The sequence below is a fragment of the Struthio camelus genome, chromosome 2, assembly GCF_040807025.1.
Source record: "Struthio camelus isolate bStrCam1 chromosome 2, bStrCam1.hap1, whole genome shotgun sequence".
In the NCBI taxonomy this organism is placed as follows: domain Eukaryota; kingdom Metazoa; phylum Chordata; class Aves; order Struthioniformes; family Struthionidae; genus Struthio; species Struthio camelus.
In genome coordinates, this window is record NC_090943.1 from 37,027,100 (window position 1) to 37,054,253 (window position 27,154).

At 41.5% G+C, this 27,154-nt stretch overlaps 1 protein-coding gene across 1 annotated transcript in view; it reads right to left on the bottom strand.

Moving 5' to 3' along the window:
- Positions 1–27,154, bottom strand: part of RAPGEF5 (Rap guanine nucleotide exchange factor 5) — a 167,539-nt gene that overhangs the window by 101,799 nt on the left and 38,586 nt on the right. The window contains exons 6-8 of the mRNA XM_068935069.1: positions 25,914–25,980; positions 18,879–18,927; positions 2,571–2,647 (exon numbers count right to left, since the gene is read on the bottom strand). Coding sequence (XP_068791170.1) covers positions 2,571–2,647; positions 18,879–18,927; positions 25,914–25,980 — 193 coding nt within the window. The remainder of the gene's footprint in view (positions 1–2,570; positions 2,648–18,878; positions 18,928–25,913; positions 25,981–27,154) is intronic.

The window sequence follows — 27,154 nt, forward strand, 5'->3', positions numbered from 1 at the left end:
CTAAAAGCTGGTTGGGAAGACGTTGTTAAGAGTTTCATATTACTGGTCATCTTCACTTGTCAATATACATTTAACTCTCAAGCAATGCCTTTAAAGCTCTTCAGAGACAGGGGAAAGACAAGCCTCCCTACTTGCAAGGTGCTTTTTGCATTTATATATTGCACAGGCACATACTGTCCAAAATCCTGCATGCCCAAATGTTACTGTTTACTCCTGTAATTCATGAATGCAGACAGAGACGCAAGTACTAACTTACGTGAAGGTTAAAATGATGAAGGTGCATATTTTAACTGGCTTTAATTTAATGAATGATGAAAGAATGTAGAAGTTTTATAGTAAGGCTTTACCACTATCCACAGACCAAAATTACTGTAATTAAAGGAGTTTACGCAATATTCAAAACAGCATAAAAAGGTTTAATGGGAAGAAAAGTAAATTAGTCAGTTTGTAAAAGCAAAAATGCTGACAACACATTTTCTGTTTCAAACGTCCACTGGAAATATTCCCTCCGGAAAGGCCACAACACTGGTGAATGAGAATCCTAAAAGTAACATGGAAGTGAAATAACAGATCCCTAGGCAGACAGGACTGCATCTTATTTACAGCACGCTCCCTTTTAAACACCCCTGAACCGAATTTTTTCCCCACTTCCACCAGTGCTGCCATGTAACGCCAATATAAGTTAATACTATGTCCGCCAAGTAGCATTCAGAGCAGGCTCCAAACCCTCACCGTCTGCTAACAGGAGAGATCTTTTTTTATTGCACCTCTGCCTCCTTCTGTTTCTGTTGAAAACAATATAATTATTACAGGTTTCACCTTTGATCAACCAGAAGACTAAAAACCATATATCACTGTCTAGAAAGATCATTTGCTTTACTCCAGTCACATGCACAGTCTCACTAAAGCGAAAAAAATCATTCACACACTTAAAGCAAACTGTGTTCAGTGCTTGTAGGATGTCATTTTTATAGGACTGACAAACAAACCAGAGCAACGGCCGCTTTGATAATGCTACCGCCCTCCTCCCAGTTGCGCACTTGAACACTTTTGTTAACTGGCCACTTAATGCTAGTTTAATTTTACATATGTTTCAAATTCCTTCAAATTTTAGAAGCTTGGTTTGCAGCCAAATAAAAGCTGAGTGAATCAATATCCTGATAATAAATTCTCACTTTTTCTATAATCTGCCCATGTAATCTTATTAGCTGACTGTTTACTAGCTGGGAGCACACGTATCGTAACCTTTATTTTTACATCTTTGATATAACTGTGAACAAATATTTTCAAAAAAACAATAATAACAATAACAACTGCAACAATCAAGTAGAACTGAGCAGATACAGAACACAAAGAGGAAAACAGAAAGCTGAAATTTTTTTGCAGTGACATCAGGGTTTCCCCTCGGGTCTTTTCCATGGTTCTGGAACGTACGTTTGAGCTTAAGAGGACTGATACTCTCCTCCACACTGATGTGAATCAGGAATTAAAACTGGGTGACAAAACTTTCACATATTAGGACTCCTTCTATGCTTTTTCTTTAAACTGATTTGTACCTGCTTGCAATAAAAAAAAATGTAGAGCAGGCCATTTCCAAACATCTTACTCCAGCATTACTGCAAAGGAAATGCTAGAAATACCCATTTACGTCCACATGGGCCCCAGAAATTCTGCCTGCACTCTTGGGGTGACTGCCATGATCCCAGTCTGCTACCGAAGCTGCCTATGGCCCTCCCGGGGTCCCACGGTCAAGGCAGTCTACCTGTAGAAATGCACAGGTGCCGCTAGCTGGGCTGCATGGATCTGTTTGCACCCATTAGAATAGGCACCAATGCAAATCCTGTTTTTCTCACATCCAGCTTTTTAGCTGTCAAGATGTCAGAAGAGAAATTAGAGATAGGAACTATCAGTTGTATGCATAGGGAGAAGAAAAACAAGAAGTCAAGATTGGGAGAAACCAATTTTTTGAAATGACATTCAGTACCAATAAAATTTGCAGAGTTTGGGTGCACAAATGAGCTGAAGATTAACCCAAAAGATTCACAGAATCAAAAGGGGTAAGGGATTCCACAGTAAAATACTCAAGGAAGTAGCTACGTTTCTCCTCAGCAGTATCTATCTAAAAGTACGCTTTGGTTGTAAACAAGGCCAGACAGGTAAGGAAAGGAAAAGGTTGCTTGCACTCAAGTGACTGGTAAGTATCCTCATTTCATAGCATGCTACTTAAAGGGATTAAAATTAAATCAAAATGTCACATGTCCTTGCCTCCTAAAACATATCTCATTTTATTTTCTCACCTGGTGTATGCTATGTGTACTATCTAGAAAGAGCAGAGGCAGTTTAAGAATGCTGTCCAATTTCAACATCATGGGATTCATTCCCACGATGATCATCAATCTTATGAAGAGACACAGAAGACGAGATCCAGCAGACTTTCTGCTTCCTACAAGCTCCCTGCTCAGGACATTGAGGAAAACCGATTTCCCAATGCTAACGAGCCATCGAAAGCAGAACCTTCGACTTGCGGATCTGAAAAAGTCTCTGATATGCTATTAATCTCACACATTTACCTGAGCATCGGACGTATCCTTGAGCTCTTCTAGCCCTCTTATTTCTTGACTGCTGTTTTCTTCATTTTGATGAGTTGCTAAAACAAGAAAGAGAGAATGTATTGGGAGTAAGCAGGTTCAAATCACAAGAAAAAGCAAAGCAGGATGGCCCAGTTTAGATCAAACAGGATTACCATTCAGGAAACATGGTTCTAGTTCTAGCTTTTTAGTTAACTCATTGAGCGTTTTCAGGCAAACCCCTGTATACTTCATTTTCCCAGGCAGCAAAACGTTCCTTTACAGCACTAAATAGTTATATTCCTACTATTAATTTATTGCTGATAAAATAGTGGAATTTAAGGAAATTCAAATCTTTTCCATTATAACAAGACCTGATCATTCATAAAGAAGAAAAAAGCAGAAATCCTTTCATTTTCATTATATAGTTGAAGGTCAGTTTGGACTAAGCAAAATAAGCAGATTTATCCAGCATCTCAGCCTTGGAAAATTCTGTGTAAGCAAAGCAATTTCAGTCTTAACAAAAAGCATCACTTCCCATAAAAGTCATCTTCAGAAATAAATAGTAGCAGCAGATGATCTTTGGAAGGTTATTCAGTACTGGCACAGTAAGAGAGACCAGTCACTTAGCTCAGTTAACACTGCTTAACACCAATTTTGCCAGACTGTAAAAAAAAATAAATACTGGATCAAACCTGTAAAGTCTGGAAGGGTCTAAACCGTGTTATGAAATTACTGAACTGAAGAAAGTTGCTTTTGGAGGAACATTGAGACTTTTGTATTCAGAATAGCCACGCACAGAGCCCAGGATTTCCCCTTTCGCTCAGCACACGTGCCCGCCACATTTTAGGGGGGGCAGTTAGCCCTCAGGCCCCCCTGAAACATGACACAGGAGAGGCTGGGCATGCCAGACCTGATGAAACACCTGAGAAGTGACTTTCCTTATAACCAACCACTACACTCTAATCTCCTTAGTCTTGTCTGCACATTAAACGATCGGCCAGTACAGTATAGGACAGCTTGCCCACCCGCTTCCTGACCACCACAAGGCTCGGGGCTTGGGGTCACGGGCAAGAGGATTTAGCTCGTGTGCCTCCTCCTGTTCACCTCCTCTCCTCCACGCCAGCTATCTCAGCGGGTCCTCAGTCTGCATGGGAATTGCGCTTCAAGACAAGTTATCACCTGTTTTGCCTTAAAACTGCGCCTGTTAGCTGGGGCAGCTCAGGATTTGATTGCTGCACAGGTCAGGTGTCCACGTAGCAGGAGAAGGGCTGACAGGCAGCAATACCAACTTCATCAGCCATTCTCACCAAAGCTCTCCTCAGCCCTCAGCCTGACGCTTTACCTGTACAACCAGGTTACCGCAGCCGAGCTCATATGTATCGCCCGGGCCATGAGATCTGGTTTTAGGTATCTGCCCACGTGCTCTGAGTCTGCTGCAGAGATGACGTAAAGTTAGCCTGAACTTCAGGCAGCATCCAACAAACTTTTAAGAAATGTAATTTTATACTGTGCTTGAGCCCGAAAATAAAGCATAGAGATTTATTTTCTTTTTACTGCAGCATTTCTGCTGATACTGCTATGACCGACAATGTATAGTTCTTCTTCCTCTCCCACCTTTGAAGGAAACACCTCTGCTATGAAAAATAGAAAGCAGTACAGTTGTAGTCATAAAAGAAAAAAAAAAGTCAATTTGTCAGTGCAGCTTACTTCATTCAGGGACCTTTTAAAATCCTTTATCAAAAGAGAACAGAGGTCTGGTGTAAATCTTCACCAGCGGGTTTGCTGGCCTCACTTCACCAGCCTTGAACTGAAGTTCAAGGTGAATGCTGAAAACACAGGGTCAATCTATAGTTACAACAGCAAGCATTTATAATTAGGCTTAAATCAAAGCAGCTTTTAAAGCTAGAGGGAAACAAAACGCAACTGTGGCATGAGCAAGTACACCCACCCCCACTTCAACCTAGCTAGCAAATTGCGGACCCGACGAAGCAGTAACCAGAGCTAAAACCTCAGAAGTTGTGTGTGGCCCCGACTGCGGAGCTGCCTGTTCCCCCGTCGGAGGCTGAGCTTTCCTAGGGCAACCCCTCTGCGGCTCCGCGCGGCCCGTTCCCACTCCCGCTCCCGCGGGAGCCGTCTCCCAGCCTCCTCCGCCTGCAGCTGCCCCCTCCTCGCTCCCGGCTCCCCACACGCTCCCCCAAGGAGAGCCGAGCGCGTGGCCCCGCTCTGCCCCTATTACCGGGGCGACATGCGGCATTCAGGATCTCAGTTTGCTAAATCCTACTCCGAAGAACAGACGGGAAACAGGAACGCTGCGATACCAGAAGGCATTAACGAATGTTATCTATCAGCTGGCTGGTCCACTGAAAATCGCCTGAGTTGGCGGCTGTGTTAAACAGACAGTAGAAATGCAACATTTCCCCAACTCTCCATTTCCCGATTTCTCCTAAAATCGATTTGCTCTAGCCGCTGATGTCCAAAATACCCCCTCGGACATCGGCTATTAATCATGCTGCTTAAAGGCGCAGCACCTCGCGAGCTGAGGAGCAAGACCAGAGGGCCAGGCTTAAGCGATGCAGATGGACCCCACCAACCAGCTTTTGCTACGAGGGCCAGCAGACGGGCGCTCTGCAGACAGCTGTGCCGGGGAAAGGTTAGCAGCTAATGACCAGCCACCAGCGGCCTCGCACGGCCCCCGCTCCAGGCGTCCCCTTTCCCTGCCCTGAATCTGCAACCGGAGGGGCGGCCGGGCAAGAGCCCCACAGCGCTTCTGCCAAAATGAGCTGGGGGCCTCTGAGAAACGGCGCGCCCTCGCTAACCCACCGCTGCCGGCGCATCAGCGGGGGAGCAACATCTGGCTGGGGAGCTAGCGGCAAGCAACAGCCATCCAGGGGAGAAACGTCTTTTGCCCAGCGCAAGGGAAAAGAGAAAGCTGTCCGCAGCCTGCAGCAGCCACAGGTAGTCTTCGGGTTTTGGACAGTTTTAGCAGGAGCAATTGTGAAGCCGATGAGAAAACCACCCTAGTTCAGACGCATCCTAAACAAACGGCTTAAGAAAAAATAAAGAGCCGCTTTTATTAGCAATTTAACAGCTCAACACCAAAAAAAGCCGAAAAAGTTCATCATCCAAACCCAGCTGTCCTTGGCTTCTGTGTTGTTTAGGCTGTGCAAGGAATGCAGAAAAGAACCAGTAAATATTTTCTTAAAGGAAAAAAAAAGAAAATCCCAGACCTCACACTGATGTTCTCCCAGCCCCTGTGGGAGAGAGAGCAGAATCAGCCTCTTTTTCATGAAATTTCCATCCCAAACTTGATTTCTGCATCCTCTTTGACTGTTATCCAAACACAGAACCAGCCGCAATTTCAACCCTTTAACAACACCCAGGGAGCAATGCTCAAGAAACCACTCCATCAAAAACATTTTTTTTCATCACAAGAATATAGTCTCTTGAAGACTGAGGTGGCCACAGGGAGGAATAATAACCCTTAATTAAATTTTCATGGCATCTGTATGAAAAGATAATTACATATTTTGTCTATAAAAATTTAAAAAAACCATGATTTTTTAAAATATTCCTATATAGCCTCAAAAACTATGTTCATATAGGCTGTCACGCACATCCTTAGGAAACAAATTGCTATATTTCTGTACACAGTGTGCTTCCTAACCCAGTAACAACTTGCAAACATCCCCTTGAATTCCCACTCAGGAAACTAATCTATGGCTGTGGCCTAGGTGCTGCCCTAACAGGCTTTTGTGCAGGCAGTATTAAGTTCAGTCATGAAATATGTGAATTCAAGGATAAATTCCCACTTACTGCCAGTTGGCCATTTATTTTTTAATAAAAAGGCTTGACGTTGCAAATTCTAGGAAATTAGGAACTAGTTAGTAGGAAAACTAACCGGAAGTTTAGGGTGGGATGGGAAAGTATTTCCCAGGCAAGTGTTGATTTTGGGACAGTTCCCTAAAATTGTAAAATGTACACAGAAAAACTTGTGAACTTTGGAGCTTGGCCAAACGCTTCCTTCTCAGCTGGCATAAACCCTGCTTTTCTCCTTGTGACACAAACATTCCAGCATTTCTTACCAAGCAGCAACAGCAGAGAAAGGCAAAGCTGGTTGGTTTACCCTGACCCATGCATGTGTCTATTCAACGCTATGTGTGGAGCCAGACTTGAGACCACAGATAAAAAAGAATACAAGCAAATTCCCTTTTTTATCTGCAGCATTTCTCCTCCTTTGACCTACAAAATAGGTCACCATGAATGAAAGAAAGTGAAGACATAAAACGTGCATTAGCTTGCTAAAGTGCAATTCAAATGTGTCCATTTGCAAATTAGCTTAGGGAATTCAGGATGTTGATTTTTAATGGTCACTTAAGGATCATAAGGGCCATCATCTGATCTAATTTCCTTGCTCCCCTGTGGGCCAGAGCTGGGATTTTGCTGGAAGATTTTTGTATAACACTGATCTTGGAGAAGAGAATCCTTCTAGGAGGGAGGTTGAGTATTTATATGCAAAGGGATTATCACTTTTACGAGTACAGTTTGTTTAATTTCTTCTGGTCTTTGTTACAGGGAGAAATCATGCATTTTAACCCTAATGGAATACGCACAATAGTCACGTGTATTCATGTGGCCGAAACCGAGGCTGATTCAACGTCTTCGTTATAACCTCTTCTCTGCCTAGTTGCACCAGTCAGCCAGGGGAATCAACGCAGAGTTGCAATTTAGGGAGTAAGAAATCATAAGATCTCGCTCAAGAAAGGGCTTTCTGCCTAGTGTTAAGATTTTGTTTTCAATTTGTGGAACCAAGTTTCGGGCAGGGGCAGGAGAAAGTAGTTTAAGCTCATTAAACAGGCAGAAAAATAACAAAGAAACAAGTAAAGAAATAAAACATTTTCTACCAGCTTTGTCAGCAAAATCAGCTCTCATAAGGGGGTCTGACAGGAAAGGGAATGGAACCACCACTGAAACCAAAACCGAGCATGTTCTTTGTGTCAACACTACTGACTACAGCGCAGCCCTGTTTTTACTGCCACGTGACAAAAGTTACAAGTAGCTGTAAGACAGCGGCGGGGTTCATCTTCCTCTGCGGCGCACAGTGCTCTAGGCACGGCAAAAGGCTCGCTTCAGCAAGACAGACGGTACGTAGCGAGGGCCACGGCCTCCTGCAGCACGCAGCACCTGCGACGTGTCCTGCCTAGTCAAGGTGAGGTGGCTTCAGGGTTACTCGTGTGCCCCCGTGACACACCGGTCCGTACGCTCCCAAACGTGAAGGTGAATTAATGACGTCTGATGAAAAAGATTTTAAAAATCCCATAATACAACGCGTGCTGTTTCATTTTTAACACTTTTTTTTTTCTATTCAAAATGTCAGAATCTTTTACCTAAGTGAAAGTGGAAAGGACTCGTGAAAAAGCCACGCATAAAACAACTCGTGGAAGCCGCAGCTTCGCAACCTTCCCAGAGGCTCGGCTGCATTGTGCAGCAGCTCGGCTGTCTTCCTTTTTATATAAATGAAGTTTCTTCTTTCTACCCCTTCTGGCTCCAAAGATAACCTTCCCAACACAAACCAGCCCGCTATCGTCCCTGGGCTTCTGCAGCCCGCCAGACCAGAACAATAACACCAGCAGAGGTGTGAACTTCCTCCCTTTGGCTTAATAGGGTGTTAACTTTGAAAGCTCATTATTTAAACGTTTGAGAGAGGGATTGCCACCACAGTTAACCATTTTGCTGCTGAACAGCGTGGCGTAGCCGGCACCTGGATAAACAGGAGGCCGTGAGGGCTGCTGGGGGGCAGCGCTCGCCTGGCCGTACAGAGCTCCAGCAACCCCTGGGCTACGCTCCTCGGGTCGCGCTGTGCTGTGCGCTAAGGATGTTCATTTATCGTTTATTGTGGCTCTTCAACCTGCTCACGTCTTAGAACAGCAAATTACGTTGCTCTCTGTAAGATCTCAATCCTTTCACTACCGCCTGATCAAAAAAAAAAAAAATTTTTTTTTTTTCGCCAGCGAGCAAAGGGCCCCTACGTGCCCTCCGCAGGTGGGAGGTGGGAGGCTCACAACCCCTTGGCAGCGGCGAAGGCACTACCGCGTATTAGAATTTTGCTTTATCTGACAAGCCAACAGTCTCACTGCCTCGTCCCTGCTGGGTGGCTGTAGGCTGCTGCTCTGCCCCTGTCAGACCCTCACTGTTGAAAAGACCTCAGGAATCTGCACGGAAATTCTCCATCCATACTAGTTGACTGTCACCAGCCTTTTCAAGAGAGGCACCTTTGTTTCCTTTCTGTTTTTCAAAAGGAAGTTTCTGGGATGAACCTTGTAAGAAATAAACAACAGCAAAAGCATTTTTTAAAATCACACGATGCTAAGCCAATTTCATGATTTTTGAAAACTTTATTATTAGTTTCAACAATGGGACTTGTGATAGCCCTTGTTATTCTTTGTGGAGGGTATTCGGGGAGCTCCAGAGAGGCTGGTTACTATGGCAGCTCTGAGCTGTCTGACAGTGTCATAATGTTTGCTGATGCCTATTAATTTATCAGAGTGGAAAAAATGAATAGCTCATATTGATACTACTGGGGAAACTGAATGTCAGATACTTATGTAAGGGAGTAGGGCCGAGCAACGGAAAGGAAGATGAGCAAAGATTAAACGCTATACAAATGTCAGATTTGGGGACCGTTTTAAGCCAGACCAGGTTCCCCCTGCATACTTCTATATTTTTCCACTCCTATTTCCAAATAAAAGGAGAAAACAACAAGCGCGAATACCTCTGAAAAGCTATATATAAGAAAAACCCTCAAACGGAGAATTGGTTCCTTATTTACCATGAAATTATAATCTTTTCCCAGGAACTACTGAAAAGAGACAGCTTTTTAGGCTCGTCCTTAACATGTTTCCTTTTATTAGCAACACAAAAATTGCCTTTGAGCTTCCTCATTCTTTCCCACTATTTCTGCATATATATATATGCAAATTATTGTACAGATTTCCCTTCACTGAGTACCCCTACATATCTCTGAAACAGTTGGCAGGCCCTTGGGGAGGTGTTGCCCAGACAGCTGTGCAATCAGCTGAGTAAATCAGCTAATTAAAGAAACAAAGAAAATGCAAAAATTATTGGAGAGAGACTCCTGCTCATAGCATTGTTCAGCACCTCTGTATTTAGGAGCGCACAGCAAGCATGGGCTAGAGTAGAGGTGCTTACTTGTAAACTGGGGAGCAAACTATTCCACACGTGACAATGGTGGCAGTTTCTCTCCAGCACTAATATGGGTGTTCTTGATATTTATGCTCTATGGTTTAATTTAATTCAATTTAATATCAACTCCAGCACTTTATTTTCTTTTAAAATGACAGGGGTATGAAATGCAATGTCAGTTTCATATTTGTTACGTAAAAAATGGTCATTAACTTTTGCTTGACCTTAGGTGTAGAACTAATATTGAATTTGTACAGAGGGTGCTCATTATGCTCGTCTAGCTTCCACACAGAAAAATAAGTTCCCAAGGGTCTTAGTGCTGGAAGCCACTTCTCAGATCTCGAATAGGAAACAGGACTCCTGAAAATTATGCAAAAACATTTCCTCTCATTGCAGGGTTTATCAAAAGGAACAGATAACAGTAAGGGTAGGAATCTGAAATCTAAACAGAGCAAAGCCAGTGTGGTGAGAAAGGAGGCTAACAGATGTAGATTTGGTCTCTGGGATCCACTCATCATTAAGGCGCTGTTCCTTTTCACTGCATCCAGATGACCACAAGAAGGACAAACCTCAGTTTAAATGAGACTCAGAACTGTCTGCATTGTATCACCATCGTAAATTAAAGAATGAGCATACTGATGAGTAGCCAATATTTTCCAGCTCATCCATATTACAGCCAAAAGGCTTTGCTGCTATTCTTTTCACGTTCCTAATACAACTGTTCTTGGCTGCAAGTTCTCTTCATTTTATTTAGCCGGACTGAACCCTTTCATTTGAGTTTGAAGGTCATATTTCATCCAAGACGGTGGAGCATTAGAAGAACACAATTTGTAAAACACCTCTGGATAAACGAGGTAGGCAAAATATGAAATCATACCATTTTTCATCAAGGAGAAAAAAAATGGCAGATCAGTTGCAAACAATATAGGATTATTACAAAAATGGAAAAGAGTAATATTCTTCATAGCAATAGCAGCTTGTGCAGAAAACTATTCAATGGCTGAGTACACAAAGCTTTATCTTTTATCCATGCTTTCAGACATTCATTCTCACGTGCAAGATATTTAAAAATAAAAAACTGAGCAGCAGTGAATGCATCTCTAACCATGTCACCCAACAGCTGTATGTTGGAAGGGTGGAGAAAAGATCGTTACATGATGAGCAGGCATGGAGAGCTGGGAACTGTTCAAACATGGAGGTACAGGCCAATCACTAAAGGAAGGTGCCTGAGTGGGCTGGTGCGAAGCAAAACTCTGCTCTCTATTCCAGGGAAACATCCTATGGGCATGGCCAGGAAAGGAGCAGGAAACAAAGAGGACTCTGAATAAATATATTCTGTGAACTCTCTGTAAATGCCTCCCCCCATTCACTGAAAACAAAACATTCACCTGGGAACCGATTTTTGCACAGCTCCTGTCTTTTTGACCTCACAATGCAATCCATTTTTGTGTAGGCACAAAACACGTCATCTATACAGTTATTTTGCATGGCTCATTTCTGAGATGCAAGTACCTTATAAATTGTGCAGAAAGATCTATGCCAGAAGTTCTGAATAACTGCAAAAAACAGACAATGAACTGCCAAAATCTCTCTCAGCGTAACTCCAACAGAGAGCTCTCCGGAGCTCTTATTTTTCTTTCCAAGGCTCAGAATTCATCCTGATTTACGTAAACTGCTGAATAGACAAAGGCCAGTGAGCACGAATGCAGAGCCTGTACACTGACATTGTCCAGGGCACTTCTCATCGATAGCATTGCCCAGGGTGGGCACAAAACAGGCCATGGCACAGAGCATCACTTCTTGCCGCTCCTCACTGCACAAGCCCAGAGCTCCATCCCCTGATGCTGGAGGGAGTCTGCTCCCATCTTTGCGAAGTGCTGCAGGTTTGCTGGCACGCCTGATCCAAGGATCAGCACCAGAAACCCCAAGGATGAGGCAAGGCATTGATCACTAGGGGTGAGCGTTCAATAAGAAACAAAATTCTTAGAAAGGGTAAGTTAGAGAAGCCAACATGACTACTTCTCTTGCTTTAAGGCACAAAATCCTTAAAAGCACAATGCAACTTTTAATTATTACTGGCTATATTTTTAAGTAGAACTTTCATTTTGAACCACAGTTTGGCAAAGCTTCTGAGAAAGGAAAAAGTATAACAGACCTGGAGGGCTACTGTGATTCAATATTACTGCGACCTACCTCATGCGTGACACCCCTATGCCTTTGGGTGGCTATTTCTCCAGGATGAATGCTAGTATTAACACTCATGAAAGAACTCTGTCTTATTCCACACATTTTAGTAAGGCTGACCCTTACTTTCAAGTACCTGATGCTTGGAGAAGTTGGACATTGTAGTGAAATAAGGTCGTACGTATGTCAAGTAAATCAACCCGCTGAAAAGAGGCATAAGGGGACATAGCAGGAAGATCTTACAGATATTGACATTGTATGTTAACCTTTACTCAACTTTCAAACTTTCTCAGTGTTTCCACAGGCGAATATCCACACCTCTGTGGCATATGACTCCCACTTTGTAAAGTGGAACACGTTCTTTCAGTCCCTAAAGGTTTTCAGTTGCATAAACTAAGCAATAATAAGCTGTGCACAGTTCACACCAGAGGCAGTGCACATTTACTAGCGTACAAGAGCTGTACATTCAAAGGGTACTTAATATGTTCCAGATTTAAACACAATATTGAATTTCTCCACTATTTAATAGTCTTTAATCATGTATTTTGGCTGATTTCTTATAACCTCATTTTTGAAGTGGGTGTATAAATCTAATTCAAATTCATTATGTAACAACTCTGCTCTACAAGTAAATAAGACTGTTAACTTAGCATAGGACCTTTATATAGCACCAATTCACAAAGTTTTTTGCTAATTATTACAGAGGGAACTTACAAGTGAGTCCTATAAGGATCTGTGCTACTTGGGAAAAAGAGATGGACGGATGGAAGGAGGAGGGGGAGTAAGACCCTTCTGGCAGCTGTTTCATCAGCTTAGCAAACTCAGACTGCATCCTTGCTAGTCAGTCCAGTGATATGAACCCGCCACCCCAACTTTGAGTTGGCTGCAGCATGTCTCAGCCCCAGAGACAGTTTAGCATGCTAAACTCGCACAGTTTAAACTTTTCACACCAGAGCCAGCGCAAGGAAAGCAGCGAGGGGGCGCTCCCAGGGTCAGCAGCACCTCTTGTGGAAACAGCAAGCTTTTAGATCTGCTCTGCTCTGCTCTAAAGCTACACACAAACACACAAGATTTCAGTGATGCAAAGGCCACCCAGGAGAGTCAAATCTAAAGACATCTAGGAAGAACTGCTGGAACAAAAAACTATATAAAATCCAATACTGATAAATGCAAAATAATGCACATAAGAAAAATCAGACCTAACTATATGTAGACAATAACCAGCTCCAACTTACAGTTCAGAACAGTTTAGAGTAAATGTAGATAGTCTTCCGACATATTAGCTCAACACTCAGCCCACATCAAAAAGATAAATAGTTTTAAAAAAGAGAGGTGGGTTAGTAATTACTGGAAATGTTATAAAACAGAAAACACAGAAAATATCATAATACTACTGCATGAGCTGGGGTACTTCCACATGTTGAATACTGCATGATCTCCTGGCTGCACTGTCTTAAAAATAACGTAGCAGAGCTGGGAGATGCGGCAAGGATGATCAGATTTAATGGCAGGGACTCTGTATGAGGAATGACTAGCGCTTTAGCCTGGAAATGAGACAGCTCCCGTAGGTGAGATAGAGGTTTACAAAATCATGAATCTGGGTATTGATTATTAACCATTTTCCACAACCCAAGAGTTACATATCACCAAGCAGTGAAAGCAGCAGAGAATGTATTTAAAACAGGCAAGAAAAAAATTTGTCTTCAGATACCACACACATGAACTCACAACCACAACACAGGATGAAGGCTAGGAATATAAGGGGGTGCAAAAAGCAATTAGACAAATTAATAGAAGAAAGGCCCACCAAGGGCTACCCAACACAGCAGCATGGGTATAGCAAAATCCCTCTGCCACACACCAGTATAAGCTGAGCGTGTCCATCCAAAGGAGGATTGTTTGTACTTGCTCCGTTTCTCCACTCGAAGCATCCACAACTCACCACCTGCCGTAAGGTGGAAGCTGACCCAGCCTGGCTGTTCTCAGGTCTTTAACCAGGCTGACATTGCCTGGAGTGTATTAAAGTACAGTCACGAAATCAGCTCCGACAGCGGCGCTCTACAGGTGGCAAAGCAGCTTGAAAAAAGAAGAGCTGTTCACAGCTTACTTCTCATTCATATTGGCAAAGCTCAAGCCCAGTGACTGCTTCATACTGCATCTTCTGCCCTCAAATAAAAATACTCACTGCCTCTTAAGTCCTGACAGAAACAATACAAAAGGAAAGGAGGGGGAGGAAGTGTGGATATGCACAGATAGAAGCTAGGACAGGGGACAAGTGACCCAGAAGACCTCTAGTATAAGGTTAGTGCATTGCAAAAGTCATATTACTATGAATAAAGTGCAAGTGACCTGTTTTTTTTTTTTTTTTTAAATCAATACAGCTTGTCAATTTAATAAAATTATAACCAAAAAGTACAGAACTATGTTATGGAAACCTGAACCACATTCCTAACAGAGAGCATAAATAAACCCAGGGGAAGGGAGCAGCACCCACAGCCCTGCCACAGCTCCTGCAACACCTGGGAGATGCTGCAGTCCCCTCCTTGGTACCTCGCCTCTACCACGTCCTCGCTCTCCTTCTCCTTAAGCGTCTGAATTGGTCTTGGTACTCAGAAACACAAGGACGAGGGTCACGCTTTTGCAAATACTTCTTTATGTGAATAAAGTCATATGCATTCCTTTAGATATAAAGTTAAAGGAATTTGCTGGATAACACCACGGAGCGCTACCAGGTTCACAGACAGAAAAGCAGTCTGTGAACCTCACGGCAGGATTCACGGTAGCTCAGAGCAGCGCCCTGACAAACCCCGACTGGTCCAGGTGTACCTGCACAGCTGTGCCTCCAGCCTTCGGTTGTCTGCTGGATGTTATCCTTGTTTTAGCTACCACCTGTAACTCAGGAGAAGCACGACATGAGCCCTGACAAGCCACTGCGATACGTGCCAACCCTTGTAAACCTTCAGAACAGAGGCTTCATCTCCGTTACCGGTACAAAGCAACTGGTAGATTTGTGGCAGCTATCAGAAACCAGCAAGGCATAAATAAACAGAACAATTCTAATGCCAAGACTCTACAAGTAAAAACAAAGTTATATTCTGCTCCAGTTACTCGCCTCCCCAAGACCTTTCACCAATCCAAGGAAGACAGAATTTAATCTATTTATTTCTAAGAGTAAGTGAGAACAATTTTAATGCATTTTTATATACCACAGAGAAGTGCACAAGCTTATTTTCCTCTCTTAGGCCAGCGTTATCACGAGCATTTTATTTTAATGAAATATAAATGTGCTTTCCAGTCAACAGTGTTACTGAGGTCTATCAAAGCTTCAGGATTGCAGGCATTAATTTTACTGTTTTCTACATTTTTAGTTTTATTTCGTTTTCAAAGAAACTAATAATGCTGAGTTCTCTCTGCAAGAGGGCTCTCAGGTACCTATCTACCTACTTACACCGTGCTGATCGGAGTGGTATATGTGCAACATACATTTGAAACATGAAAATGGAGCTTTCCTCCACTGTGTAGAAGGAATTTACTCATTTTTCAGGTATTGCATTCTTCCTTCAGCCATCTGTCAGTTTTATATTCCTCTCATATTCTTCACACACACAACAAAAATGAAAGAATATCTCTTGAGGAAAAGCGTTCTCCTCCACACCCTAGAGAATTTTTATCTTCTGACGTTCTCCATCAAGTCAGGTCCTGTACTAGCAAGGATTTGATACACTGCCCTACCCACATAAGGGTCATGCCTCTACCGCGGTTTTCAAAGCATTTTGTCATTAGATACAGGCAACGTATAACCCTCTGAAATGAAACAGCTATTCTGATCCAAGAATTGAAATAGCTGTAATTACCACTTTTCATATACTGAACTACTACTAAGTACCTAAGCTTCATTTAAAAAACTAAACTATTTCACCCAGGTAACCAAAGGCAATGTTTCCCCTCTCCAGGCACAGCAAATCTTAATACTTTGACCTTTTTCACCTCTTGCAGAGGAAGATGTGGTGTTTGTGTGCTTGTACAGCAATTTTCCTGCATTGTAACCCAGTGATTACTATTACTGTCCTAGACAAATAATATTTAAAGTTTTAATCAGTACAATTAAATCACTGCAATGTGTCTCTCAGAGAGGGCAGAGGTAGATCCAGAAATTAAAGTAATTCAGGAACAAATTACACGGTCCTTAAATCAGGCAAAAATACTCATTTTCGCTCTTACTGGCAGCACTAACCACACATCTAGAGGAAATATTTTGAAATACTATAATTTAAAAACCCAACGGACCACCAAAACATTACAGGAACTCCTGCTCAAGGGCTTTGGTTTTGGGGGCTTCTGATCTCCAGGAAAGCTTTCAGTAAATGAAGAGATTACGCCTTACACTCAAGTCCTGCTCAGGTTAGGAACCTTGCCTATAGCCCACACTCACCACTCTCATGAACGCTACGGCGTGCGTGCCAGGCGCCCACGCCATTCACACCAGCCTGGAAGCACGTCAGGGCAGCTGGCCCGAAAGCCATGTTCCACTACTTTCATGCCAAAATAAATGCTTTGTCTGACCTTTGTTGGTTTATTTCCTGGAATTATACACAGTCTTGGACAAGGCTGGAAGAACAATATCTTAGGAAGATATTGTGGCTTTCAGCTCCATAAGTATTTTCTCTGAAATATGCTTCATTTCACCAGGCACATGGCATGCCATAGCTTCATTGCTAACTGTAACTGTTATGCTGTGAACTTAACCATCAGCAATTAAATAAATAAGCGTACTCCACCACCCTAATTCACTCTGCTCCTACTGTAGTAAAGCCGTTAAGTTAAATTAGACCTTACAGCTATGCCTGATCATGTAGCCATTTTTCATGCAGTAGTCCAACATGAGGCATAAAGAAATCCAAATTTCAAGAACAAGTGTACACTAGTTAAACTGACTAAAGAGATATCTTTTGTTCAAATCTAAGCTGTTATTGTGTTTACATTAATGTATTAGGGAGGGCTGGTTGGCACTTCAGAGTTCTAGAAGGAGTTGTGTTTACTTAAGAGTGTGATTTTTAACTGAAATATTTCTACCTGCTCAACCTGGCTAACAATTATCTTGGTATAAAGGTGATTCCAAGAACTATCCGCCTTTCCCGCTTTCATCTCCTGCCACTCATTTCCTGATCCAGCAACACCCAACACAACCATTTGTGTAGCCACATATCGAAAGGAAATGAGGGGCTAATTCAGATTAAAAATAACCTATTTGGGGGAATGTTCATGCAGTTCTATTAACAGTTCAGACAAATACCTCAAAGCGCATCAGCTGTGATCTCAATTCCTGTCAAAATCACTGAAGTCGCAAGAGGTGCTCAGTGAAGTCAATGAAAACACTCCCAAAGACCTCAATGGCTTTGAGAACCTGCCAACAACTTAAGTCAACTCTACATTTGTTTTACTCCAGAAATACATTCAACTCTCACTTTGCCATAGGGGTGTAATTCTGGCTGCAGATTAACTGTGCTGTAGATGAAGACACCAGAGAGCCAACCTGTGCAGAGTCAGCTCTGGTCCAGCAGGTTTGGTCAGCTCCTGTGCAGGCTCAGGCAAACCCAGCGCTGCTGCTTCCACACAGCGCAGCAATGCAGACACCTTCTGCAGCTGGTTGTGTTAATAAATCCCAACAGAGCTGGCCCAACCATGTGTTTCTTGTCTTTGCAGCATATTGCCAGCTTTTGCTGTAATACTCGTATTCTCAGAGCTTTTCAATTATCCATTCACCTTTCCCTTTTACTGCCCTGATAACAGCCTTGCCCATACAGTCATCCGGATGTACTAAACAAGTCTTCATGAAAGAACACCCTCGTGCATAAATTTGGCCTTTATGAACTTAGAGAATTCAAGAGCAGTATGGAAACCATAAATTCAGGAAGTGATTCAAAAGCCTCCAACATCTGAGGGCAAAATACTGATCACTGGTCTAATGAGTAAAGAGCGAGTGAGCCCTCCTCATTTTCTCCCATGCACATCCCTACGAAATGCAAAATTTTGAAAGCAGAACTATTCAATATGTTCAACTAAAAACTGCACTATTGGCCAAGAAAGAAAGAAAGAAAAAATCACTCAGACTTTCCTAATCATAGGAAAGGAACAAGCAACGCAAAGTTTTGGGAGAGATTCACTGTTTATACTCTTACATGTACACACCACTGTACCTTTATGGTTAGCCAAACCAAGGTCAGAAAAATACACCCTGTACTGAGAAATTAAATTTCTGATGATCCTGATTCCTACAGGTGATCATTCCACAGTCTTGGACTAAGCCTTGGAAAATGTTGTATAATCGTAATTCATATTCAACAGAATAGTCGAGGTTGAAAGGAACCTCTGGAGATTACCTGTTCTTAAATATCAGAGGTTGATAAAGAAAAAGAGAACACAAGATTTCAGGCCTACGTTAGTTAGATTAAAATTTTTGCTTTTTTTTTTTTATTTTAGCATACAGCAACGCACCTGACTGGGCAGCTAAAACACATCGGAGATGGCATGAAATACTGGGCCATAAAAAATATATCAAAATCATCAGCTTATTTGTGTTACATGTAAGTCAAATAATCACATAAGCGTCTTTGATACAGTGCAAGCTGAGCGAAAACGATGACGCTGGCCAGAAAGAGCCTCAAGTTCACATTTGGAACTGTAACACACTCAGATTTTATCAGCTAGGTCATTAGATGTGAAAAGCTAGGGAAAGCAAATCTTGACAGTAATTGCATTGTGCTGTATACAGACTCTCCATTAAACAGTGCCCTCAGTGAGCAATGAGGTCTGCTTTCTTTGCTTCCCAGTGTTAATAAGATGCCAATGAAAAAATCAAATACTTCAATAAATGACAAAAATGAACATGTTACAAAAACCTCTCTAAAGTCCAGCTTGACTCACCTGACTTTCTTGCTTTCAAGGCAATGACAGCAGCCAGTTCTCTCTGTACCTAAAATATCAGGAAAGGAGAGGATGGTTATAGTTACCAATATATAGTCAAACAGAAAAAAATGTAGCATTGGTAAGATATAGGCTATCAATCATTCAGAGCAGTCAGCTGCATATGGAATTACACATATGCTTGGTTTTGAAACTACATTCACTGTTTCCAGTAAACCTATTTCCTTTTCAGCTGGGAATTCTGTGACAACTATTTTTTAAAAACTTTAATTTTATTTAAATACTGTGCATTCCTTAGGGAGCGAGCAATTCAGTAGCCTGACCTATAACTTATTTGCTCGGCATATATCCTTCACAAGCACACACTTAAAGCTCCTTCCTTTCCATGTCAGATGCTTGTTTTCCCTCTGCTGAGCACACTCTACTGCTGGATTTATTGTGTGACTCCAGGATAAGGCAAGTTGGCCATGCTGAGGTTTAGCTGAGGTTCATGTGTATAATTGACATTTGGTTTTCGGAGTCTTCAGCAGGAAACAACCTCTCCTAAGAGCACAGCTGAGTATTTCAGGATCAAAATTTAACTGGCGATGAACATGCAGAAGTGGGAGCTTTCCGATTTACAGGTTATCTCACTAGCCTTTGATGAAACAACCCTGCCATACCACTCAACTCCCTTCCTCAGCCTCCTGTCTGCATTTCTGCATTCTCTGTATTTTCCCTATACTCTCTCCATCATCAGACACAACCTCTTTAGCCACCTCAGCCCTGCATCCACTTCTCTCCACAGGTCTGCTCCTATTTCTATCAGTACAAATCTATGTTATGCATTATTTTCATGCTTTATACTTCCTCACTGCTATCCCCTTGCAGCTGTTGCAAGTGTTCTGCCTTGGTCCCGCGGCACCCCAGGCACTCCCCTGCATACGCCACCGTTCTTCCATTCCTCTTCCCTACCCACCCCCCCGACTCTCTCGTCCACCTTCCAATCTCCCCCAGTTTCTCCCATTTTCCCAAAGCAGGCTGTTTTTATTATAACCAAAAAAAAAAAAAAGTGAGACATTTCAACTACTTTTCTAGGGATGGTCTTTATCTCCCCATCCAAAGTCTTCTGCTTTGCATACTAGCAACAGACCTATGCGAAGGTCAAGGCTATTCTGGAGCAGGAGTTTTGACATCCATGTTCTGAGAGTTTGTGAAATTTAAAAAGCATCAATCACAGGACTTGCGATACAGGTGAGAATAAGGCACTGGCCCATGAAGAGTCCCTGAAGTAATATAATTACGAGCGACTGTCAACATCCCACTCTCACAACTCTGAAGAAAAATTCTAATAAGTGAAATATGAATAGATAATATTATATTGGTCTGAGTAGAGAGACAGACTAGAATGGTTGTTAAGAGAAGACAAAATTGCCTGGAGCATCTCTCTGCCACGGTAACTCCAGCACCCACCGACGGGCTGCCCAGCAGCCACCCCGCAGCACGCTGTACGGAGATCGTACCCCAGGCCTCGTAAATACATCCTCGCATCTTTCCCTGGGGAAAAGGACAAGGGAGCGTTTTTGCTGTCTTTGCAAAGCACAAGGATCTTTTCTACTCCTTGACACCATCCCACTGAGAGGGACAGGGTTTTCTGCTACCCCGAGCAGTGAAATACAAAGGCAGTGCCACAGATTTCCTAAACGTCATCCTGTTTCCAGTACAATCGTGCAAGTTGGCAGCGTTACCTTCACTTCCTTCCTTCCTGCACACTCGTTCCCATGTCTCAAGAGCTGTTAATCATGCCCAATGTAAGCAAAAAATGCAAGTACTATGCAAAAAAAAGGGTTCTTTTTTGGCAAAACAATTCATAGAATCACTTCCAAGGATTAATACACCCGTAATACAGTAATACATACAAGCTACCCAAAGTTAGAGTAGCATTTACAAAAAAAATCCAGGTTGTTTCTGGATAACAACGCCAATAGTTTTCTTGGCGAAATTGCTCAGACCCCTCTCAAGATTCAATCATTAAACTCAAGAAGGGGTATCTATATCCATGCCCCCATCCTGCTCCATTCTCACAGGCTACTGACACTAAGAAACAATGCAGTGATGTCTCATCTTCACCTTTTAGTATTTAAAAAATATATTCTCTCAAGATTAGCCTTATGAGACACTATACTCTGCAACAGTTGTAAACACACCAATCAACCAAATTAAACCGAATTGAAAAAATGCAATTCTGTAGAAAAAGCTGGAAGAAGGGTATGAGATCATATTCTCAGACACTGGAGAAAAATCAGCATTTGTGGCATTCTAGGATTATATTTACAGTATTATTTTTGCTAATGAAGTGGCATTTCACTGGACTGCTTTAAGCTTGGAAGACAGTGCTAGCATCACAGACAACAATAAGGCTGTTTTTCCATACTTTATGTTATGTAAAATATCTCATTTTTTATTGTGTGCCTGGAACGTAGATTGCATATTATTTAATCTGAGCTAAACTCCTGAATTAAAACAGGAGAGAAAGATGTTTCTCTATGCTTAATATTAAGCAAATGTTCCTTCATCAAAGGGTTTCATCCTGTCTGTCTGTGCTCCTCTCATAGGATTCACTCAAATCACAAAGAATTGACATTGCTGAACATCCCCCTGGATTTGCCCGGTGCCCCTAGATTTCATCATCTGTATGCTTTTGTCTTTTTTAGCGCAAATGCACTTGACACCTCTGCTGTACAGGGCAATTCCTATGCACCATTACACCGATGGAAATCTGTGTACAACGTTCATTCCTCACTGCACCCATGCTACACATTATCATGCTTCTTCCTAATAGGATTTCAGTTACTGCCTGTTTGACAAAATCCGTAGTTGCGTATCACATTGCAGATAATAATCTGGACTCAAAGTGAAATATACACTCAAAGAAGAGCCTTGCCTACCATAATAAATTGAGATAATAAATATGAAAAGAAAATCAGTTAATACAAAGAGTTTGCTGCTACAAAGCAAACACTATCTGAGCAGTATCCCATTTTGGGTAACAATGCAAATTTCACAACTGATACAGTTTAGGGCCGGCTTACCATACTGTATTCACAGAAAGATTATAACAGTCTAAAAGAGACTGTTTTAAGTGTGTTAGAATGCTACCACATCTTACTCAGTTTTCTTATTGCGATATGAAACAGCAACAGTATGCATATACAGTGCTGCCCACCTATGTTTCTGCTTCGTTAAATACAAATGGCATATTTACATGGTGATTCTTCCGAGCTTCAAAAAATAGAGGTGGAGATTTTCCACAAAATAGCCTGGAAGTGTTTTATTACACTTAAAGATCACACATATGTGAAAACTGGGGACTGGGGTTCTGTTTCCATAGGATCATATGATAATTCAGGTGGGAAGAGACCTCAAGATGTTTCTAGCCAACATCCTGCTCAATGCAGGGTCAGCTACAAAAGCAGACCAGGTTGCTCAGGGCTTTCTCCAATCTGGTCTTGAAAACCTCCAAAGATGAAGACTCGACGCAACCCCTCTGGACAGCCTGTCCTGCTGCTAGCGTGTCCTTGTAGAGAGAAAGTTTTTCCTAATACCCAGTCCGAATCTCCCTTGTTTCAACTTAGTCTGTTGCCTCTCGCCCCCGTCATGCACAATTGTGAACAGCCAGGCTCCAGCTCCTCAGTAACCTCCCTGTAGGCCCTGCCAGGCTGCAGTTAGGTTCCCCCAAAGCTGCCTCTTCTGCAGGCTGAAAAAGCCCAGCTCCCTCAGAACTTTCCTCGCCGGACAAGCGAGCTGGAAGGCTGCCTCAAACCCAGAAGTGATCATTACATTTTCTTAAGAATTCATGGCTAAAAAGATTATCCAATGTAAATGCATTTCAAATGGCACTTTACACTGCTTGCATGTCAGCTGCCTTTACAAAATTAAGTTTGGCAGCATTGTCAGTGCCTCCTTGTACTGGAGGATATGATTCGATAGGCTACATTCAGTTATTTTGACAGATTCTGCTTCTTCCATCACAGAATAGAGAGAAACCCCACCAAGTTAGTTTCTCATCTTTTGTACCGGGCTCTGCTCTTAAAAGACACGTATTCTATACATTGTGTACAAATCACGATAAGAAAAAAAACCTCTGCGGTTGTTTCCTACTGCCCTACTAACGTGGCGTTGCTCACGGCAGCTATCACGATTATCTCCATCATAACTGTTTAAAAACAAGTGTGCTTTTCCCATAACTAATCAGTTCTAGAGTGGCTGAATCATTAAGAATTCACAGTCCCTGCAAAATCTGTGATAAGTGTAACTGTATAAAAGAAAAAATACCTGGGAACAAACAAACATAGGGAATAAGTAATAAGAGAAAGGTCTACAACGAAAGTCAGACTATAGTAAAGAAAAAAACGTGGCGGGAGGAATTCACCAAACTTGCATGAATGCCTATGTCTGTGCTAGTCACTCTATACTCCCTTTACAGCAAGTGAATACCCCACCAGTGGAGCCTAAGATATGATTCTTTTTCCCTAAAGTAGACATCCAAAACAGATCATACATTCAACATCTTAAAAGTGGCTGTTGATATTCACTGACCATGCAGAGTGCCTAGGGAAACTAGCTCAGATGAAGATGTCTGCCACGTGGCCACTTATATTTAGGTGAGGTGAGTCCCACCCTTTGCAACAGCAAAAGCTTTTATAGAGATACAGAAATATATAATTAGACCTTATGTGCATTCAAGCTTACAGTTTTTCCTGCACTTTCAGACACGAAAACGGTGGTTTATATCTGAGGCAGGCAGATTCCTCCATTGTTACTTGGGCTAGATCTTCACAATCAGTTTAGGCTTTCAGATCTGAGAATTCTATCCCCTGAAAAGGAAAATCTGATACAGGACCATCCTCCTGACCTGACCGAGAATGCTTTATTCCCTTGCCAGTAAAGTAAAGAGCAAAGTGGAAGAGATGACGGTAGTATCAGTAGGCTGCCTTCCCCTGTTGCCCAGTCAATTTTGAACCTCTATCTATAGAAATTTGTGACAGAGTCAAATATAATCTCTGACTGATTTAGTGCTGCGTTGGAGGTAAGGCTTTTCACTCTTGAAAAAGTGAAAGAAGTTTTGAAATTCCACTCTTCAGAGTATCTGAAGAATATCTGAACTATGAATTCTTCAAGTAACAGTGGTTTGGTTCTGTAAAAAAAAATATATATATATATGTTCAGTAAGCCAAAAAAAGTAAGACAGTATGAACAAATTTCCAGTTGTGGCTAAGACTCACATTTGGTTTCCAGGTTTCATGATTCTTTTTTCAATACAAATTCTAAAGCTGTCAGCAAAAAATAATAAAAAAAAAAAATTGAGAACTTTTATCTGGTGAGTCCAGCACTTTGCTAACGGAGGAAGGTGAGGGTTCAAATACCTTAGACAGATAAAGGTTCTTCATAAACTCTTAGTATTTTAGTATTTAGTATTTCATATCCCAAACTACTGTATGGAGAAAAAGGGGTAGAGCATACTACTCTGAGTAGTTTTATGAATCTGTCTCCTACTTTTAAAAAAGTTTTTTGAGCATTTTGAGCATTATTTGTTATAAACACAGCATAAATAATGTCAGATCTTACAATGATTGCATATTGACAATTCCGCTTCCAGCATCATAGTAGTATTATTACAAATTACTACAAATAACTTAAAATGAGTAAAGCACTTTAATTCCTTGGGGGTGGGCAGAGGGAGGTGAGACGGGCTGCTTGCATTTCTGGAAAAGTGAACAAAGACCTAAGAAAAGCTGCAAAGATAAGGCAAAGTTTTTGACCCATAGTGTATTTTTTTTCTGTATATCCAAACTGATTGTAAGTTTACTAGTTCCATTTTCAAAAAATAATGGACATGAAGATTAAGAAGGGAGATTTAAGCAGCTTAAAATATAAATGTTCCATATCATACTAATTATTAGCTATCCTGACTTACAATTATTGAGCAGAGCTCTTCCCAGAAAGCAGGCAAAGGCTGCTAGAAAAGTAATAGAAACTCACTGTGCTAGACAGCAGGAGACAGTGTTTTCTCATTATATTCCAGCTTTCCTTAGAGGGACAAGTTCATTTGCAGGTATTAATATCTGAAGGTCTCTGCTCTGGACTAGGGTTGTTTCTGTAGGGTTAGACTAGAAGAACTTTGCAAAGAGCTTGAATATGTCTCTGTGGTATCAGAGGCCAATTACTATTTTGTAGAAAAGCAGAAAACACAGGAGCAAAGATCAGTCTTCTTGACACAACCATGACAATGGATGGGTCTCAGACCATCTGGAAATGCAACAGACTAATTTTTCTTTACAGCTGTAAAATGGCTCATTAAAAAAAAAAAAAAAAAGGTCCATGTCCCCTGCTGTTGGGATCACTAATGACGTGGTTCAAAGGTTTGACCCTGCAAGATAGATGTGAAGCACTACGAACTCAGTGACAATTACTCACATGCTCAGGGGTAACCATTTTACTCAAGTGTATTTAGCAACAGTTAGGTTCAGTTCTTAAACTCAGCATGTCGATTCGTGAAGTCCTTCCTTTTTCTTAACTGATGAAAACAACATTCTTGCTCTAGTTTTGAGGGAGGAAGCTTTAGAGGGATACCAACAATGTTTTAAAGCTGGTGGTTTTGTGAGGTTTTGAAAATACACTATTTTGCAAGAAGTATTTTGTGTTTTTCTATTTCCCTTTCTTCATTCCTTATTTTTCTACTTTTTTTTCCAAATACTGAAAACAAAAGAGAGGAGCACTCACAACCTAGACTTGCTGGCTGGCAAAAAAATCACTGTGATCATCCAAATTGGAATTCCCTGGGCCACGGATAGCATGGGTTACAAATTATTTATTTAAATAGTTGTAGAACTGCACACTAAGACACCGGTAAAGCTTCCCCCTTTCAGAGACAAAAAATGTAGTTTGCATTACAAACATCTGCTCCATTGAGACTTAGGTCTTTTATTTGATAGGATACAAAACACAGTAATATTTCAAATAGGATCAGTAGCAACTTTGATGCTGTGACCTTACCGCAGAAGTGAGACGAGCAAGAATTTCAGCATTGGTTTCTGCTGTATCTTCTATTTTTTGATCAGGCCTTAAAAATAAAAAATAAAAACATTATTTCTGTCATTCTTTTCCAACATCTTTTGATTCCTGGAAAGCAAAGAACCATATGGCCACAGGCACTGAAGTAAAAGGGTTTTTCAGATTCTGCATCAAAAAGATGACTGTAGCACGACAATAATTAGTTGTGTCAGTAACAATAGAGTACAGCCTTTGTCCCCTGCTGTCAAGACCTCTTTTGATTGGATTGATGTAAAACATGAAGACAGTTCTTCAGACATAAAAATATGATGAAGAATTGAAGAATGGAGGACCTTCTTAACTCTAAGTTGCATATCAGAATGCATATTTTGCTCTGCTAAAAATATACGCCGTCAACAGAGCAAAGAGGTTTCCATCTGCCCACCACCCAGCTTTGCTGAAGGGTGGCGCAACACCTTTTATAGACTGCATGCTCATGTATATAAAAGCAGACAACATCAAAATCATTATGGGACACATGAACTTTGATATTTAAAAGAAAACCTAAAAATGAAATGAGTACCTGTAAGAAGCTATAAATTAGCAAATTAAACCAAATAATAAGAATACTATCAGATTGCTTTTACACTAACTCACAAGATAGTGATTTTATGTGCCTTTGACAAAATGAGAAAGGGAGGAATAACCTTTCTAGAAACTGTTACAGAATCCTGACCCACACGGAAAAAAAACAAAACAAACACACACATACACACACAAAAAGTTGCTTTGGACAGGAAGGAGCAGAACAGCATTTTTCTTTAAAACAGTCTAATTCCAATCACTAAAACACTGTGAGCCCTTTGGAAGGCTTATTGATAATTAGAAGAAAGATGCGAGTATGATAGGATTATTCAAATGGGAAGAAGAAAAACCTCCTGAGATCTTTCCTTTTCATTCTTTTCAAGAAGTGTGGCATGCCAACAAGCTGAGCAGATATGCAAAACTGCAGCTGTTGTGATAAACATAAATCCCAGGTATTAGCAGAAGCCTCTACCTTGAGTAAATTATTTAATTGCTCATATGCTTTGATGTGTTTTGGGAGACAGCACACAACACGCCTGGAATATGCAGCCGGTATATTGTGGTTCTTACATGTCATGTCCAAGAATGTCTTCCCCTAATTAAAAAATTAAGGTCAAAAAGCACAAGATGACACATGTCTTCATTGCAGGGCAAGCATA